Below are 18,880 nucleotides of genomic sequence, written 5' to 3'. Positions count from 1 at the left end.
AATGGCTGATGGATGATAATTATAATTTGCTTCTTAATTGCCTCCAGCCTTGGTCTGCCCTTCTCTGCAGCAAATCTGGCAAACACTGAAATAGACATGATTCCAGTGAGCCAGGTGAATTTGGGTTGATTGATTCCCCCCAAGAGATTTCCTCTCCCATGCAGGGGTTCACTGGCACCACCCAGACTCTCTAGGCATGGCGATGGCGACTCCTATTTCTTGCCTAAGTGAAAATGTGATACTGACAAAAGTCTCTAAATAGAAGCTGTCACTGTTTTCCCCTGAGCTTAGATTGCTGCAGGAACTTTGTTCCCAAAGGGTTTAAAAAGAAAAATTCCCTTGTAAAAATTCACTTTTGCCCTAAGAATCTTTTCAGTTCCTTCTTACAAATCGTCTACCCAAGGTCGGTGTTGACCTTGGTTAATTTAGTTCAATTTCGTGAAGCCTTGCCTGATTCTTCCAGCTGCTAATAAGCCCCTTGCTCCCAGATTACTATTTCATTGATACAGTATACCACTTAGTATATATAGTATCTTTTTGTATATACCCACATGTGTATGACATGATAACCACTTTTAAGCATTTACACGCTAATGTGCCATGCAAAGTGCTGATAATACAAATAAGAAAAAGAAAGAAGTCCTTGCCCTCAAAAAGAGCTTATAATTTAATGGGAGAGAGAGATCAGGAACAAATGAGGGTAGCCTTGAGGTGTCCAATAGCAAAGCTGAAACAATCTCCATGATGATGAGTTTCCTGGTGATGAGTGTATCTTGGGTGGGGCATGATGAAGATGATGATGATGGAGCTGAAATCAACTGGAGTATCTGGTGGCAAGGGCAGCTAGATGACACCATGGTGCACAGAGTGCTGAGCCCAGAGTCAGGAAGACTTATCTTCATGAATTAAAATCTGGCCGCAGACACTTGCTAGCTGTGTGACCCTGGGCAAGTCACTTGAGTCTGTTTGCCTCAGTTTCCTCATCTGTAATATTAACTGGAGAAGGAAATAGCAAACTATTCCAGTATCTTTGCCAAGAAAACCCCAAATGTGATTGTGGAGAGTCAGACACAACTGAAAAATGACTAAACAGCAATCTGGTGACAAATGAAGTGTACGTACACGTTTTCCCTGGTTAGGTTATAAACTCCTTGAGAGCAAGTGATGTTAGACTTTTGGCTTTGTATACCCACCTTCTAGCACAGTGCTGGGGCCTTTGCAGGAATGTCATGAATGCTTGTTGATTGATTGGTTGGGTGGGTGGGTGGGTGGTTGACTGAACACCTACTTTATGCTGGGCTCTGGCGATATGAAAATAGTGTCTTACATTCTACAAGGGATTTACACAGCCACAACTGAGCCTTAAAGGAAAGTAAGAATTCAGAGGGGCAGAAGTCTGCAGAGGGCAAGTGTCCCAGGGAGGGGAGAGCATTGGGCTTCTGTGTAGAAATTCTTCTGAAGAAATAAATCCTTGTGACCTCAGCAGATTCTCCCTTCCCCACCTGAGGCTCTAAAACGTTGTGCTTCTGACCGAGGGTTAGCAGGGCTGCCCTCCAATGAGAGGTCAAGGTTAGCCCACTTTCAGAATTGGAAAAAAATATCCCCAAAAGTCATCAAACTAACACAGAAACATGACTCATGGGGTAGCGGAGGTGATCATCATCAAGTCTAGATCTCCTAGGGCAGGGGTTCTGAACTTGGGTCTATTCACTTGTTTCTTTTAATATTCTGATAATTATATTTCAACATTATTGGTTCCCTTGGTAATCCTATGTGTCTTGTTTTATGGAATTAAAAGCAAAGGCTTTACCAGATGCCAGAGGGGTCCAAGATGCAACAAAGCTTAAGAACCTCTGGGTTAGGGACTCCCCAGACAATGTCTTCAAGAAAGTCACTGCATTTCCCAAGGAGCACATGGATTTTCTTTGCCTTGAACATAATAGGCCTTAATAAATGTTCACTATGGTAAATATTGCAACAAACAAGGGCTAGAAAGAAAACAAATTAATGCCATCGCAAGTATAATTATTTTAGGTTCCCCATCTTAAATATATACTCCAATTTCAATTTAAAAAAAACAACTTTTTTTGATATCTTTTCTTTATCACCTTCATTTCCAAATATATCCCTCTCCTTTGCCTTGGACAGGAAGTGTTGCATAGTGGAGAAAGACCTGGCCTTGAAACCAGGAAGACCTGGATGTAAGAAATGCCTCTGATGCATACATACTGGCTGTGTGATAATGGACTGGGCCTCTCACTGCCCTAAGACTATAAGATGTAGAGAAAGTGTTAACTTGAATTGGTAGAGGGAATTTCCCTACCCAAAAGGTCCCTATACCAAGAAAATTACAGGCGCAGCACCTATCCTTCCCCCTTCCACAGAGAGCCATCCCTTGTCAAAAAATACAAAAAAGAAAGAAAAAAATAGGCTAGTCACATTACCCAACACCTCATCAGCCGCCTTTGCCATGAAGAGGCTTTTCTTCTTCAGGACCAATCTGGTCATGATCATTCCACAGCATTCAGTGTCAGGCTTTTTCATCCTTTCCATTTGTGTTACTGGAGTCATGGTGCACATTGTTTTTTATTGATTTCCTTTCCTTTGCATTTGTTCATAAAAGCCTTCCTGTGCTTTTATTCCATATCCTCATTTTCAGGAAACATTTATTAAGCACTTGTTGCATGGAATGAATTGTGTTAGGCAGTAGGGAAGAGGTAAAAATTAAAGAAGCATGATGTTCGAGTTCTATTTCTGACACGTTCTGGCTGAGTGACCCTGGGTAAGTGGCCTGACTTCGCGGTGGCCCCAGACAGCTCTCTTAGACTATAAATTGCAGAAGATAGGTTGTTCCCCTTTGGCAAAGTTGTTTCCTCAACCAAGGTCCCTCTACCAGTGAAATCTAAGCAAGTCTAGCAAAAAAAGAAAAAGACATGGCCCTTGTCCTCATGGAGTTTATACTCTAAGTAGGTTTTATAACATATGTAAATGAAAGGGATACAAAATAGAACACAAGAAAGGCAAAGTTCTTTCATGATTCAAGGAGAGAAAGATCCTTTTCTCCTGGGGGGGGGAGGGGGACTGGGGAAAGCCTTCATGGAAGAGGTGGCCTTTGAGCCAGATATTGGCTAGGATTTCTAAGAGGCAGAGATGGTAGGGAGAACATTCCAGGCACAGGAAATTAGGTGAGCAAAGACACAGAACTGAGAGATTGTGGAATACACACTGGAGATGGCCAATGATCCATTTTGGCTGGTATATGGAGCACAGGTATGAGTGTAGTATGACCTGCGCTTGTAAAAGTAGAGCAGGCCTAGCTAATAGAGGGCTCTGAAGGCCAAGCTAAGGAATGTCTCTTCTGACCTAGGGGAATTTTTGATTAAACCATATTTTCATTCTTTTCTGCTTAAAAACTTGATGTTTTTCCCTCTCTGATCATAAATATTAATTTGGTTTCCAACTTAAATTATTAAACTCTTATAAATTAGATTAGATTTAGCTACCTTGACCCTTGCCTAGCACTTTGTCCAGACAGGTGATTATGCCAATGAATACGTGGATGTTGGATCATTTTCATTGCTCTGACCTTGTTCATATGAGTTTTAAAAGAGAATTGACTAGTGTGCAGAAGACGAATCCATTCCATCTCAGTTTGAATAGAGGTCAAGAGATTATTTATATGGTAACAAGATGAAATATAGCATGTAAAAATAAGGAGAATGAGACAGAACAATGGCCAATGTCTTGCTAAAGAAACAAGATATTCTCGGCACCATATTCTCATCACTACTATGCATGTTCTTTCCCCCTATCAAAATACACAGTCCATAGTTAAATTTAATATATACTTTAAGACAAATAAGCTGTATGTAATAGAGATGTGTGGCTTCAAATGCAGCCCTCTTTTTCTGTTCTTTGAATATGGAAATGTTCATACCTAAAAGAATTTTAAGAATGTAGTTGATAAAGGAAACGTTTGACTATCTAGAGTAGGGGCCCTAAACATTTTTTGTTTCATGGACCCCTTGAGAAGTCTGGTGAAGCCTATGGACCCCTTCTTAGAATATTGTCTTCATTTTTATTTAATTTTTAAATTCATTTTTTGTTCCATTTTAAGTTATCAGTTCTTTCTTTGGCGGTGGATAGCATTTTCCTTCATAAGTCCTTTGTAGTCAATGTAAATACTTCTGATACTCAGAATAACTTAGTTCTTCGAACTTTGGACTTTGAACACATTCTTCAAACAACATTGCTATTACTGTATAATGTTCTGCTCATTTCATTCTTCATTATTTCATGCAAGTCAGAAGATTGTTTTTAAATGCAGAAAACATTTATGAAAATATAGGATTACAACGGAAGCCAATTCTATTGAAATAGTTAAAAAAAATTAAAAAAAAAACCAAATCTATGGATTCCAGCTTAAGAACCCCTGGTGTATAGGGACAAGAACTAGACTTATCATTTTATTGGTATAGGAAATGCTCAAAGGAATATTGTCACTCTACCAATGCAAACGAGCCCTTTCTTTGTAGCTGCTAGAGAGCTGCCTTCTCAGAGGTTAAGTTACTCACCCAGGCTAATGCAGCCAGTATATGTCAGAAGCAGGAGCTGAACCCAGCCCTTTATGGCTCCTCTGAGTCCAACTCTCTATCTACTGGGCCACCCTGCTTCTCATTTTCCAAAGATGAGTCCATAGACTGACTATCTATAGAAAATGGGATTGTTTTGTGTTCATGCCACAAGACTAAAATACAAATATTTGGTCACAACCATAACAGCAGTAAGCATTTAAATGTCAACAGATACACATTGTCTAATGAGCTATTTACAGAAGTTAATATTATGATTACTCATCTGTTGATGCAAATAATGCCAAAGCAAGTTCACGGAATCTCACTCTGCCTTCACATCAGATCTTGGCTAGCGGAAAGCTCGTTTCTACAAGCCTATTTCCAAGCTTCACAATTGCATCCTTGCTGTCTTCTGTTTCTGGTATCGTATTGGGAAAAGGAGGGTTCCCCCCGACCGCTGATTGCGGGCTTCCTTCTGGCGGGGAGTCTTTTGGTTGAGTTTTCCTCGGCCTGGGCTCCTCACTTGTGGCTCTGCCTTGGCCCTGTTGTTTTTGTCTTGTTTGTTTTGCTTTAGCGGTCGTTAAAAACCCTCCCAACAACCTGTGGATTATCGCTGCGGTCCTGGCGCCCATTGCTGTGGTCACTGTGATCATTATCATCATCACGGCAGTGCTTTGCAGGAAGAACAAGAATGACTTCAAGCCAGACACCATGGTGAACCTGCCTCAGAGGGCAAAAGTAAGTGGGAGAAAGACCTCTCATCAACATGCATTGGAATGCTTTTTGGGGATTCAGGGAGGGGAGTAAGACATTTCTTCTCAGAGCCATAGATTAGGGCCAGAAGAGAACTTATTGGAACATTGGATGTCAAGTCCAGTCAACAAGCATCTATTAAGCACTCACTGTGTACCAGGCACTGGGTTAAGTGCTGGGAATACAAATAGAAACAAAGACAGTCACTGCCCTCAAGGAGCTTACATTCTAACAGGGAAGACAACACATGAAAGAGAGTTCAAAATCAAGGTGAGAGAGTTGGAGGTGGGTGTGGGGGGAGATACCCCCGAGGTAAAGGAAAAGGATTTTAGAATCACAGATCCCAAGTTGAACAAGGCCTTAGAGGTCAGCTAGTCTAACACCCACATTTTACAAATGAGGAAACTGAGGCCTAGATTTAGAGAAGTGGCCTGCCCAAGGTCACACAAGTACTAAGTGGCAGAACTGGGATTTGAACTCAGGTCCCATATCCTCCACCCACTAGTGTCAGAGGCAGGATTCTAACCCAAGCCTTTGTTCCAGGGCCCAGCACCCTTTTCACTTTTCTGATGTGCTTCTGTCATTTCAGCTGTTTATTCAACTTAATTCAATTCAGCTCAATTCAATTAAATCCAATTCTGCTCAGTTAAGAGTTTGTTAAATGCCTACTATGTGCCAGGCATTGTGCTCAGCATGTCGGGAATACAAACACAGAAATTAAGCAGTCCCTGTCTTTAAGGAACTTACCTTCTATGGGAGCAAAGACATGTACAAAGAAGAATTAAATACAAAGCCATTTCTGGGAAGGGGAGAGCACAGGTTAATAGGAAGGGAGACTTATTAACAATAGAATGGAATTCCATAGTGCACAATGAGTGTCATATAGACATGGGAGGAATGGGTTAGAGGAAGTGGGGAGAGGGAGCCAGGAAAAAGACTTTCAATCTGGTCAGCCTGTTATTCACAGGGTAGAGCTGTAGGACAGGAGATCATTATGACCTTCACAGTAGTAATGGTAATATTGATTTGAGTATCAATTCCTGAGCAAGAGGTGGAAAACGAAGGGGAATTGTGTAGGTAAAGGGGAGAGGGAGAATTACTTGAGGTGTAAGGAAGATTGTGAGTTCCTAGTCTTGTCTAATGGTCAAGGCAGGGGTGAGTAGTTGGTTAAAGCCTCAGCCATGTCAGCTCTGCCGTGGGTCTCTGCTTCAATGTTGAGCAGATTCTCTCAACCAGGGAGAAAGACACTTAGGAGATCTTTGCTCTTGGACCAGAGCAACTGGTGAAAAAGAGGAAGGGTAACAGGGAAGAGGGTATGTCCACAGGCCTGTTAACCTTTGTGGGGGTGATGCCAGCAGCACCAGGCTCTTTCTACTCCCCTTTAGAAAAACCCGTGCCTGTTGTTTGTGCAACCTATAAACCTATTACAAAGCCAGCGCTGTGGCGTCTTCTGCCATTGGGACATAAAATCTATGACAGTAGAGGTTAGCACAGTGCTGGCTGACTGACTAATCAAAGCCCCAAGGAACTAGAAACATAGCATCATAAAATGTGAGAGCCAGAAGTCACCTTAGAGATCCTCTCCTCCCAACTTCTGATTTTACAGAGGGGGAAACTGATGCCCACTTGCCCACGGTCATGTAGCTAACTGGACCCTGAAATGCCCTTCATCCTTATCTCTACATCTTTCTCTACCTTCCTTAGAGGAGGAGCTCAGGTGCCATTTCTTACAAGAAGCCTTTCCAATACCCCCTAGTTTTTAGAGCTTCCCCTCCCCTCACCCCAGATATCTTTGTCTTTATTTAGTTTTTAACATATTTATGTACATGCCATCTCCCCCCAGCAGAGTGGGAATGCCTTAAGGTCAGGTACTCTTTCATTTCTCTCTCTCTGTCTCCAGCTCCTAGCCCACAGCCTAGCACTTCTTTCTTTTCTTTCTTTTCTTCCTTTCTTCCCTTTTTCTTTCCCTCTTTCCTTCCCTCTCTCCCTCCCTCCTTCCTTCCTTCCTGTTGAATAAGCTTTAACTAATACAGATCTACAACTGAGAGTTGCCTGGGGACACTAACAGGTTAAGTGACTTGCCCAGGGTCACACAGTCAGTACATGTCAAAGGCAGGATTTGAACCCTGGTTCTTCCTGACTTCAGGTTGCACACTATCCACTAGACCAGACTGGCTGACTCTCAGGCACTTAATGAATGCTCATTGAATTGAAGAAATGACAGGGTTGGGGCTGTACTAATATGAGTCTTGCTCCCTGATCAGTTGTTCCTTCCACCTTTCCACATTACCTCCTACCCCTGAATGATCTAACTGGGAAGACCACTGCTCTCTGCAACAGTTAACATATGGGCTTTAGGGTTCAGTGGAGAGAATACTGGAATTAGATTCAGAGGACCTGGGTTCAAATCTAGGCTCTACTATGTACCATCTTTGTGACCTTAGACAAGTCACTTCTCTCTCTGGGCCTTTTCCTTGTCTGAAAATGAGGGAATTGAACTAGAGGGGCCAGGCTGGGACCGGACCGTGGTCTATGATTGTATGGTGTGTGATTCTGATTTCAGCAGGTGTCATTTAGAATCCAGCAGAAAAAAGAGGGAAAACTTTCCAAGCAGGGACATTCCATACTCAGCTCAGCCCGGCTCAGCGACACCTGGAGCCTATCAGACATCACAGAGATGATGGGTTTCCTATCACAGCTGGGCCCTTGCAGGTGAAACCTGCCCTGTGCTCAGCTTTTCCCCTGGCACCTGCCCGGGATGCCTCAGATAAGAATTCCCCACATTTAAAAGATGTCTTCAAAAACACATGGTGATCCCTTGCGTGCCTCATGGCCAAAAATCTGTGCTGGGGATGTCCTCGGGATGTATCGAAATTGCCCGGCGTTGCTGGTACACGCTGATATCTCTGTCCCCTCTCTCCTGGACACTGTGCTCTGTGATCTCCCGGGCTGGGCTGGCTTGGAAGCAGGCGCATCCACATGCATTCCCTTGTAGGAAATTCTGAGCAGAATTGAACTGAATTGTCTTCTGAATTTAATTGTCTTCTGAACTGAATTGTCTTCTGAGATGGCCACTTCGATTTCCAGTGCTCCCTATCAGGGGAAGCCAGACCACTGGAGCTGGCTTAGGGCTTTTTTTTTTTTTTTACTGCAGTCTTAACGGCTGTTGCAATAGACTGTGCAGCACTGCAGCCTTTCAGAAAAGAACCAGCTGCCTACATTGCTTCCCACTGCCCTGCCTGTGTGAACAGAATTCAATTAGTGCCAAAGGGATGGGAGGGAATGGCAAAGTTTGCCTGCCATGTTATTCCTGTAGGCCCCGGGGGAGGATGCCAGAGGCAGCCGGGGAGCCTCGGCCCCACTGCCCGAATTCCGTGGGACCATCGGGCTCTCCCTGCTGGCCCAGCCATCCTAAATGTGAGGGATTACACAGAGAAGGTTAGTGTGTCTTTCCTGGGACCTGTGGCCAGGCTCTTCTGATCTAGGGGCATGAACATCTGCGCCCATGCACCAGAGACCAGGTATTATGCGTGACACCACAACCGTGGCCGCTAATGATGCTATCCATGGGGCCCCTCATACTAGGATGGGAAATTCTGATGTTATATCTGATGGCAGACTACAGCAGGTCCAGTTTTAGTGTTTCATGCCCTCTTTTGTTCAAGGTCGTTCTTTTTTGCCTCTTTGAATTTTAACACTTCAGTGGTCATAAAGCATCCCAATTGCTTCCCATATTTTTTTAGCTGCTCATTCTTTTTGAACCAAATTGGCCTCTCTGTTCTATCCAATGTACAACATTCTATTTCCCAACTCCTTGATTTTGTACAGGCGGTGCCCCATGCCTGAGATGCCTTCCTTCCTCCTTTCTGCCTCTTGGAATGCCTAGCTTCTTCCCATCCTGATCCCCACCCAATATCAAGTTGTTAAGATCCTTCTCTCTCTGTGTCTCTCTCTGTCTGTCTGTCTGTCTGTCTCTGTCTCTCTCTCCCTCTCTCCCCCCTCTTATTCTCTCCCCTTCCTCTCTCTCTCCACACATATATTTATGTATATATACACACATACAACATACACCCAAGATAATTGTGTATAATATATAATAAAAATAATATATTTATATATTATAGTATTTAGTTATTTGCTTGTTTATCTGTGTATATTGTTCTCCCTGTCTCTTTCTCCCAATAGAAAGTAATCTCCTTATGGGCAGGGACAGTTCTGTTTTTATCTTTGAGTCTCCAATGTCTCTTATAGTTCTTGACATATAGTAAACATATCATAAATGTTTGCCTAGTGAATAAATGAAAGCTTAGAATAGAGAGTCACCTAGAGAAGTGAGCCCATGAGGATTTACCCTAGGCCATATTCTGACAAATGAATGAACCTCAACGGGCTGTGATAGAGCTGCAATTGTGTGATGCTATTTGTCATTTGTGTAATGACAAACCCTATTTTTATAAAATTCGAGGTGGCTAGGCTATTTCAAAAAATTAACTATGGCCTCTCACATATTTGGCTACATCATCAGTGATGAGTACAGATGGTTGTAGAAATAAATACAGGTATTTATTTATTTATTTATTTATTTCTGCAGATCTGTTCCATTTCATGCCTGTTTGTTATTTCCCAGGTTCAACAACAGATGTTTTTGGCTTGAGCTGGCTTAGGTGGGCCTCACACCCAGTTTTCTGCAGGCTCTTTGTTTTCCAACTACTTTTCACTGTTGTAGGAGGTGATATTGTACATAACCTTCGGTTGTTTTCCTTGTAGTGTTTTGAAAATGAGCTTGCATCTTAAACCTATGGTGCTTGAGTGCCACGTGTCTTGTCTTGTTCTCGATATCAAGGGTCCACTGGCAAAGGCAGTTTCTGGATCCTTTTGGCCTTCTTGTTGTAGTGATTTGCTGTGGTTAAACTTAGCGGTGATAACTGTCAGAGTCAATGTCTTTACTTTTGTCCAGTTCCCTTTTTGGGGAATCAATTGCTTGTTTAAATAGGTCAGTTTACAAACGGTCTAAGAACTGCATGTGTTTCCGAGTTCCCTTTACCCCTTTTTCAACTCCTCCATTACCATCAGTGAAGAATTGATGACCAGCATGGGGGGGGGGGGGGGGGGGAGACAGAGTTTTTGCCATTTGCTTTAGTTTATCATGACAACATTTGGCATCGGGCAAATAAAACTGAATTTGGAGCAATCAATCAACAAATATCATTAACCATCATGTGAATGTCAGTCACTCTGCTAGGCATTGGGATACAAAGGGAAAAAAAATAAACAGTTACTTCCCCACCTTATACTCTTATCAAGGGAAACAAGAAATCAGAGGACCTGGGTTTGGATTCAAGCTTTGCTATCTGTATGACTTTCAGGCAAATCATTTAACTTCTCTGAGCCTCAGTTTCCTCTTCTGTAAAATGATGTGGTTGGACTAGGTGACCGCCAAAGTCCGTTCCAATCCTAGATTGATGATTCAATAACTAAATTATCTTTGACGACCCTCTATCCAGGGGTGTGATAGAACCAGCTCAGAAGAGCTCATAAGAATCAATTGTAAATTTCCAGTGTGAGCATTTATCACTCCCCCCAAATCAGCAAAAGCTCCTAGTCAGGGCTTGATTTATTGTCTGGTTGATTGTTTAGACTTAAGAAAGTAATGGAGAAAATGTTAATACAGATTAAACTTAGAAGTGTTTCATAAATACATTTTTTGGGGTAAGAGAGTCAATTGTTAATCATTTACCAATATCCCCCCTATCTCTAAAACCTATGAATTGACTCATGGAAAGTGTGTAAGCTAGTGAAAGCAGCTACTGAAGACATTGGCCATGAATTTGCTAATAAGCCATAACTGGCACTTTTGAAAGGTACTGCCAAGGCTACAGGAGGGACCCTGCCAAGCTGGGGGAGTTTGGAGCGGGCACTGACAGGATTCAAGAATTGGAAAGTAGAGGCTCTACTTTCTCGGTCAGACTTGGAACTGAACAGAGACTCTACTTTCCCTCTTTAGCCCCATCCCTTTCCTGAGCCAAGAGTTAGAACTGTTGCCAAGCCCAGATGGTCACTGCCCCTAGAGATCTTAACCCAGGGGAACGTTCTGTCCTCTCCTCCTATGCTATTAACCATACTGATTTCCTTCAAGTTCCTAGGAGAGACTTTAGACCTCCACAGGCTTTTACAAGACTATTTATCATCTACAATCCAGAGCTGGGAGACCACAATGATCTCTTGAGATTTCATGATGACGGGCTAATGTGCTATTTGTGTTCAGAGACAATCATAGGATTCCAATTCATTTCAATTCAGCCAACATTTATTGGGTGCCAATGCAGCCGGGGCACTGGGTGGGGGGTGGGAAGGGATGGCAAGTTAAAATGAGACCCAGACCTTGCTCTCATGGAGCTTACAGACAGGTAGGGGGATGTGATTGCAACACAGATGAGGTGTTACACAATATCATCTGATTAAGTTCATCAGGTACTGCTCCAAACCAAAGGGTTCTGGGAGATCCAAAGAGGAAAAGTCACCAACGAGAGAAGTACATTTACCCAGGAAAGACTAGCCAAATTATCATTCTGTCCTTTTACATTGATTGGCTAGCCTCCATAGTACTGTTTCCAGGGTAGCCAAAGGTCCCGCGCTGTTTCATTTAGGATCTGGGCAGTGACCTGAAAAGAAGAGAAAATTTTCTTGCCACAAATCTTTATTTCAAGCCCATGTTCTAAGTCCCAGGCATTAGGATCATTGGAAATCTCATAAACTGGAATAGATTTCACTGAGGAGAGCAGCCCAACTCAGCAACCATTTATGAAGTACTTAACTTTTATTTCTGTCATGTATGTTTTGGGTATATTTTTATGCATAGATGTAATTTCCCTCCATGGGATTTGAGCCTCTTCAGAGCAGAAGATAATTAATTTAAACAAATTTTTTTTTTGCTTTTTGGTGAGGCCATCAGGGTTAAGTGACTTGCCCAGGGTCACACAGCTAGTAAATGTCAAATGTCTGAGGCTGGATTTGAACTCAGGTCCTCCTGACTCCAAGGTCAGAGCTCTATCCACTGTGCCACCTAGTTGCCCTAATATTAATTTTTAACTATGTGTCTCTAGCCCCTGGAGCACAGTGCCTGACATTTGGTAGGTCCTTGTGATTGGCTGATTGCAAGATACTGTGCTTTGCACAAAGATAGAGTGACAAAAACAAAACAGTGCCTGCCTTCAGGGAGCTTACATTCTAAGGAAGGCATACAATTTGTACTCAGATGAGTGAATGCAAAGTACATACAAAGGGGGCAGCTAGGTGGCACAGTGGATGGAGTGCTGAGCCTGAAATCAAGAAGACCTGTGTGCAAATCTGTCCTCTTGCTGCTTGTCCTTTGTTTTTGAAGAGGACCAAGGACATCAGGAAGGTGATGTCGTGACTTGCAAGTGAATTGGATTTAGGTGAGGCAAGGATCATCTGTACACTCACCAGCCCCTCCGGAGCCACCTGGGTCCAGTGACAAGATATAGATCAGGATAGCTGAAGATGGCCACAATGTGGTAGGAGACCTTGGCCTTTTTAAGCTAAGGTCTGACACTAGCTGTGTGAGCCTGGGCAAGTCATTTCACCTCTGCCTCAGTTTTTGCATTTATAAAATGGGGATAATAATAGCACCCACCTTCCAGTATTGTGGTAAGAATCAGATGAGGCATTCTGTGCAAACCTTAAGGCCCTCTATAAATGCCAGCTAGCTATTATTAGTAAATGTCTTTTTAATTCATTGAATTATGGCTGTGTGGGTTACAGCCTAAGGCAATGTCAGTCATAGAGAGGCAGAGCCAGAAGGAACCTTAGTGGTCTTTCTTAACTTCCATTGATTGGAAAGGATGCAAATATTGATAGAATCAGAAGGCAGGGATTATATTTAATCCTTAAAATTAGCTTGATGAAAAAGACTGTTGCCAGTTTAATCTAAACTGTGATTTACTAGAAAGTCATGTCTGTACCAGACACACCAGTGTGCAAGGAAGAATAGGGGTTTTCTTAGAAAGCCAATCCTCATTGCTATTGGCAAATTGAGCACCCCCTGGAGATTGGCTCACAGCTGTCATATTCAGAAGAGATTGCTGATGCAATTAAACCTCACTCATTTCGTGCTAATGAACTGGGAGAATAGCCTGTCTAATGTGGAAAAGTCTGAATATGTTGAAAGAAATTCCCTTTTCCATATTAACGATAATGATGATGGTGCCCTACACTGGCGTGTGCATTGAACTAGGCTTTCATTTTTCATCCAAACTTCCCAGGACTACTGGGATGCCAAAAGCACCTTATGGTCTTCATCTCACAGGCAAAGAAATTGATTTGTCAAAAGGTCACATGGCGATGACTTAAATTCTGTGATAGAAATGGAGCTAGCTTCTAATGATGCCCTTTCGATGAGGAGGTCCTGCTGAGCTTGCTTTAAAGAAGAAATAATCTTCATTTCCATTTAGGAATGTCCATTGGGTTTGCACAGTGTTCTAAAGTCCATGAAATGGTCGGCCATTCTCCCAAGTAGGTTAAACAAACCCCCTGTAATCTTGTTTATACAATTAATTTGCTTAACAGATTCTGTCTATAGGCAGCGCAGAGAAAGACCAGCCTGAGTTGAATGATCACAAATTCTAAATGAGGCGGAATTAACGAAGTTTTATTGTGTTTATTTGGCTTCCAGAACTAAAATTTTCCTCATTAAATGTTAGAATCTAGTAGGTGATTACATCCCTTAAAGGAGCTAGGGTCCATATCCCAATCTGACATTGAGTAGCTGTATGACCATGGACAGATCACTTCATCTTTTCCACCCTTACTTTCTTCACCTATAATAATAACTGAACTATCTGTATTACAGGGCTTTTGTGGGGCTCAAATAGATAGTTTGTTCACTCATTCCACAAGCATTTATTAAGCATTTACTATGTATAACCCTGCGAAAGTCACTTAATACTTATTTGCCTCAATTTCCTCATCTGTAAAATGGCGATAATAAGATCACTTACCTCCCAGTGTTGTTGTGAGGATCAAATGAGGTAATATTTGTAAAGCACTTAGCACAGTCTCTGGGACATAGTAAGTACTATATAAATGTTAACTATAATAATTGTTATTATTAACAGGGATTGCAGTAGCCACTGGAAATCCAAAGACAGAAACTGAAATAGAACCTGCCCTCAGGAAAATTACATTCTAGTAGAATAAGAGATAGAAAATGCTTTGCAGACCTGAAAACTCTATATAGGGTGTCCCACAAGTCTTAGTGCAGATTTAAGCTTTAATAGATTTGGGGGACAAACAGGATAAATGTCATTTGTTAAAAGGGACAGGAATATGACCTAGAACTATGATTTTGCTGGCATAGGGAACTTCTGTGTGAAGAAAAACCCTCCACCAGTGAAGTAACTTCTCACTAACTTATAGTTTTAATGAGTTGCCCAGAATCATACAGTCCAAATGTGTCAGAGACAGAATTTGAGCCTAGGACCTCCTGGCTTCAAGGCTAACTCTTGATCCATTATATCAGAAGTGTCAATCACATGGCCCAAAGCACTCCCGAGTGAAGCCCAAGCCAGATTAAATTGTAATTGGGAAATATTTAATACGATAAATAAAAATGCAATAGAACGTAGATAATGTTAATATATAGTTTCCCAAGTCAATATGAGAGCTGCAGCGCGTAATTATTATATCATTATATTCAGTGGCCCCCATTTCTGCATGACACCATAGTGCCTTTTTCATGGGTAACTCTTATCGAAATCTCCTTAAATTCAATGCAAGAGGTCAGGGTGGGTACTCATCCTTTGCTAGAGACCTTCCTCTCCTGGGGGACAAATATTTGTCAAAAGAATGAGTGGGTTTTCCCTCTTGCTTCCTCTTAAAGGTCAATGTATACCAATGTTTGTTGGGAAATGTACACATCCATCCGTATTTCTTCTCTACAGCCAGTTCAAGGCTTTGATTACGCCAAACAACATCTGGGCCAACAAGGAGCTGAGGAAGAGGTCATCCCGGTGACCCAGGAAACAGTGGTCCTGCCCCTCCCAGTCAGAGACGCCCCTGCCTCCCAGGAAAGAGAGATTGCCCAAGACGGGAGTACCATTAAAACGGCCCAGTCCACTGAAACAAGGAAGAGGTAGGCATGGAGGCGAATAGATGATGGCAAGCAGGTCCCTGGAGTTCATTCTGAGGCTGGTTGTTTTTTTAATGGCACCTTATGATTTCTTTGAATTCTTGAAAAATGTCCTAGGTGAGATAGCTGGCTAGTCATCTGTACAAAGAGATGCTTTGCAAAGTCCTCCCATTGGTGATAAAATGCCAGGCAGGAGGGATTATTATGCTCCTTGCTCCTTGTAACAAATCAAGGCACTGTATGGATAGTATATATGTGTGTGTGTGTGTGTGTGTGTGTGTGTGTGTGTGTATACATATATATACTATATATATACATATATATATACATATATATAAAATGTATGTATAGTATGAGGTGAGAAGAGAAGAGGCAAAGGGGAAAAAGAAAACTTACAGCTGAGATTGGGGAGGGCTTCATGTAAGAGGTGGCAATCACACAGCACCTTAAAAGAAGTAAAGAATTCCGAAAGGCTGATGAGGATATTTCCTCATTGTGATCTCAGGACCAATGCTTGCTATTTGATTGACTGGTGGTGGAAAGTGATGGATAGACTTGGGGTATTCCATCAGAAAAGCACTTTGAAAAGAGATTGCTATGGTCGTTAATTTTAATTCAGCCCTTACCATTTAACAACATGGGCGAATTTTCTAGGGAGTTTAATTTATTCATAACCAAGGGGGTGAACTTGATTTCCACATGTTTAGTATGTCAGTAAGAGCAGGACAGGGATGGAGCTTAGTCCTGTGATTTCCAGGGAACTCCTAGCTGAGAAAACTCCAATGCTGCTCAGCACCTTCTCTTCATCATATAGTCTCAGAGAGTTGCCCAGATCACTGGGGGGTTATGACTTATTTATTACTTTCTTGCCTCCCCTTCCCCCAAAATTGGTTTTTCTGCTATCACGTAGAGGGGTTCCAAAATATCTTGGATTTTTTTTTTACCTAAATGTTTCAATCAACAGTTCCCTCTAGACATAGTCTGTAACTAATCAAAGGACTGGTATAAAAATAGAGCTAGATTTTTGGTGAAACTTGTTAGCTCACACCTTCCCTGGAGCATAAAATCAGCTAGGTGTTATAGTGGGTAAGATTTCTGCACTTGGAGACCTGAGTTCAAATCCAGCCTCAGACACTTACTAGTTGTTTGACCCTGGGTAAGACCCTTAACCTCTCCCAGCCTCAGTTCCCCCACCTGTAAAATGGGAACAACAATAGCACCTGCCTCATAGGATTGTTATGAGAATCAAATGAGATAATATTTGTAAAATGCTTTGAAAATCTTAAGGTATTATATAAATACTAGCTATTAATTTTAGAGACAATTGTTTGGGGTTCTCTATAGCAATGCACCTAAGAGTGCTTTGAAAAGCATCAACCACTTTATAAATGTCAAGCATATATATACATATATATACTTTTAAATATAATATATACATGTATATGCATATATGTATGCATGTACACACGTATATATGCACATGTATACATATACATGCAAGCATACATTTATATGTATATATAAAATATAAGTATGTAATATTATTATATCATTACATATTATAGATAACTATAGATAACTATATAACTAAATTTATATTTTATATATTTATATTTATCTATATCTAAATATATCTAAAATTAATAGCTAGCATTTATATAGTACCTTAAGATTTGCAAAACATTTTGCAAATATTATCTCATTTGATTCTCATAACAATCCTATGAGGCAGATACTATAGTATATATTGTATAAATGTCTATATCTATATCTATATATCTATATAGGTATGCATACACACACACCCACACACACATACACACATCATATACTTCTATACTGTTCTTTCAGGTCTTGCTGGGCTAGAGTAAATGAGATCCCCTTTATGTCTCCCTAGTACTTAGAGCAGGTGAGGATGCTAAGAACATGAGAATAATTTTTCTCTCTGTGATGACAATTGTGCCTAGCATGGTATTCTACAGACAGCAGAATGGACAAAAGAATGATGTGTCTATGTAAGTCCACATGCGAGGGAATCACTCTTCAGGGGTTATTTTGTTAATGGTTTTAAGAATTGACATTTATATCAAATTCGACAGTCACAACAGCCCTGGATGGTTGGCACTATGGGTATTATTATGTCCATTGTAGTTGCTTCCTAATTAGTTTTTCTAATCTCTCCCCCCTACAAACCATCCATTATGCCCCATACAACTGCCAAATTGATATTCCCAAAACATAGGAGTAACCATGCCAGTTTCCTCTCTCTCTCCACATAAAAATTTTCAGTGGCTCCCTATTGCTTCTAACATAAAATGCCAAATCTTCAGCATAGACTTAAAATACCCTCTGCAATCTCACTCCTTCCTCCCTCCCCAGTCTCCTTTTATAACCACCTTCCTTTATGACATTTCCATCCCACATAAACTGGTCTGCTCACTGTTCCCTGACCATCCATCTGTTCCCATTGTGGGCCTTGGTGACACCATTCTCTTTAGAATTAGGACAATAAAGAGTAGAAAGGACCTGGGCATTTCTGTCTCCCTGGCTCCAATCAAAGGAAAGAAACTATTTTTGTGTGGGTGGAATGAGGCTCGGCAGGCCAGCTTCTCCTCTTGTTCCACCCACTCCTGAGGAAAGCTGACCCAGGTACCAAGTGACAGCTAACCTCAGAGAGAGCTCTGAGATGAATATCTTCCCTGGAGTGTTAGGAGATCAGAGCTTAGTCCGATGCTAAAAAGAGAAATAAACACAGACTCCTAGTGAACCATGCTGGGTTAAGGATGGGCCTCATTTCTCAAAATGGAAGAACCCAAGGCAGTAGAGAGGGGATGAGGTAAGATAAGGAAAGGTCACCCAGTCCCGTAGCTTCAAAGTATGTAATGGCAGATAATCCCGCAACAGCAGCATAGTACAGAGGTAACTCTTAGTGGAAGGGTGGAGAAGTCCCTTTTTTTTCTCTGGGCCTCTGTTTCTTTCTCTCTAAAATGAAGGGGTTGGAATGAATCACTAAGTCTCTTCCAAGATACACTCTCAGTCAATCAATAAACAGACATTTATTTGTTTGTTTTAAGACTGGGTCTTGGGGCAGCTAGGTGGTATAGTGGGTGGAGCACTGGCCCTGGATTCAGGACGACTTGAGTTCAAATCCGGCCTCAGACACGTAACACTTACTAGCTGTGGGACCCTGGGCAAGTCACTTAACCCCATTGCCTAGCAAAACAAACAAACAAACCAACAAACAATAAAAGACTAGGTCTCCCTATCTCACCCAGACTAGGACTGCAGGGACCGCTTATCTCATTGCTGATCAGCATGGGAGCTTTGACCTGCTCTGTCTCCAGCCTGGGCCAGTTCCCCTCTCCTTAGATAGCCTGAATCCCCCCAGACTTAGCGTGGACACCTG

General features: G+C 41.8%; 1 protein-coding gene across 1 annotated transcript in view; it reads left to right on the top strand.

Moving 5' to 3' along the window:
* KIAA1549L (KIAA1549 like) overlaps positions 1 to 18,880 on the top strand; it is a 178,549-nt gene that overhangs the window by 74,510 nt on the left and 85,159 nt on the right. Inside the window, exons 11-12 of the mRNA XM_027837754.1 lie at positions 5,149 to 5,312; positions 15,287 to 15,477. Coding sequence (XP_027693555.1) covers positions 5,149 to 5,312; positions 15,287 to 15,477 — 355 coding nt within the window. The remainder of the gene's footprint in view (positions 1 to 5,148; positions 5,313 to 15,286; positions 15,478 to 18,880) is intronic.

The sequence above is a fragment of the Vombatus ursinus genome, unplaced genomic scaffold (genome assembly GCF_900497805.2).
Source record: "Vombatus ursinus unplaced genomic scaffold, bare-nosed wombat genome assembly UNPS02014822.1, whole genome shotgun sequence".
Taxonomy (NCBI): domain Eukaryota; kingdom Metazoa; phylum Chordata; class Mammalia; order Diprotodontia; family Vombatidae; genus Vombatus; species Vombatus ursinus.
Note: the sequence above shows the minus strand (reverse complement) of the source record. Positions and strands in the feature narration are given on the sequence as shown.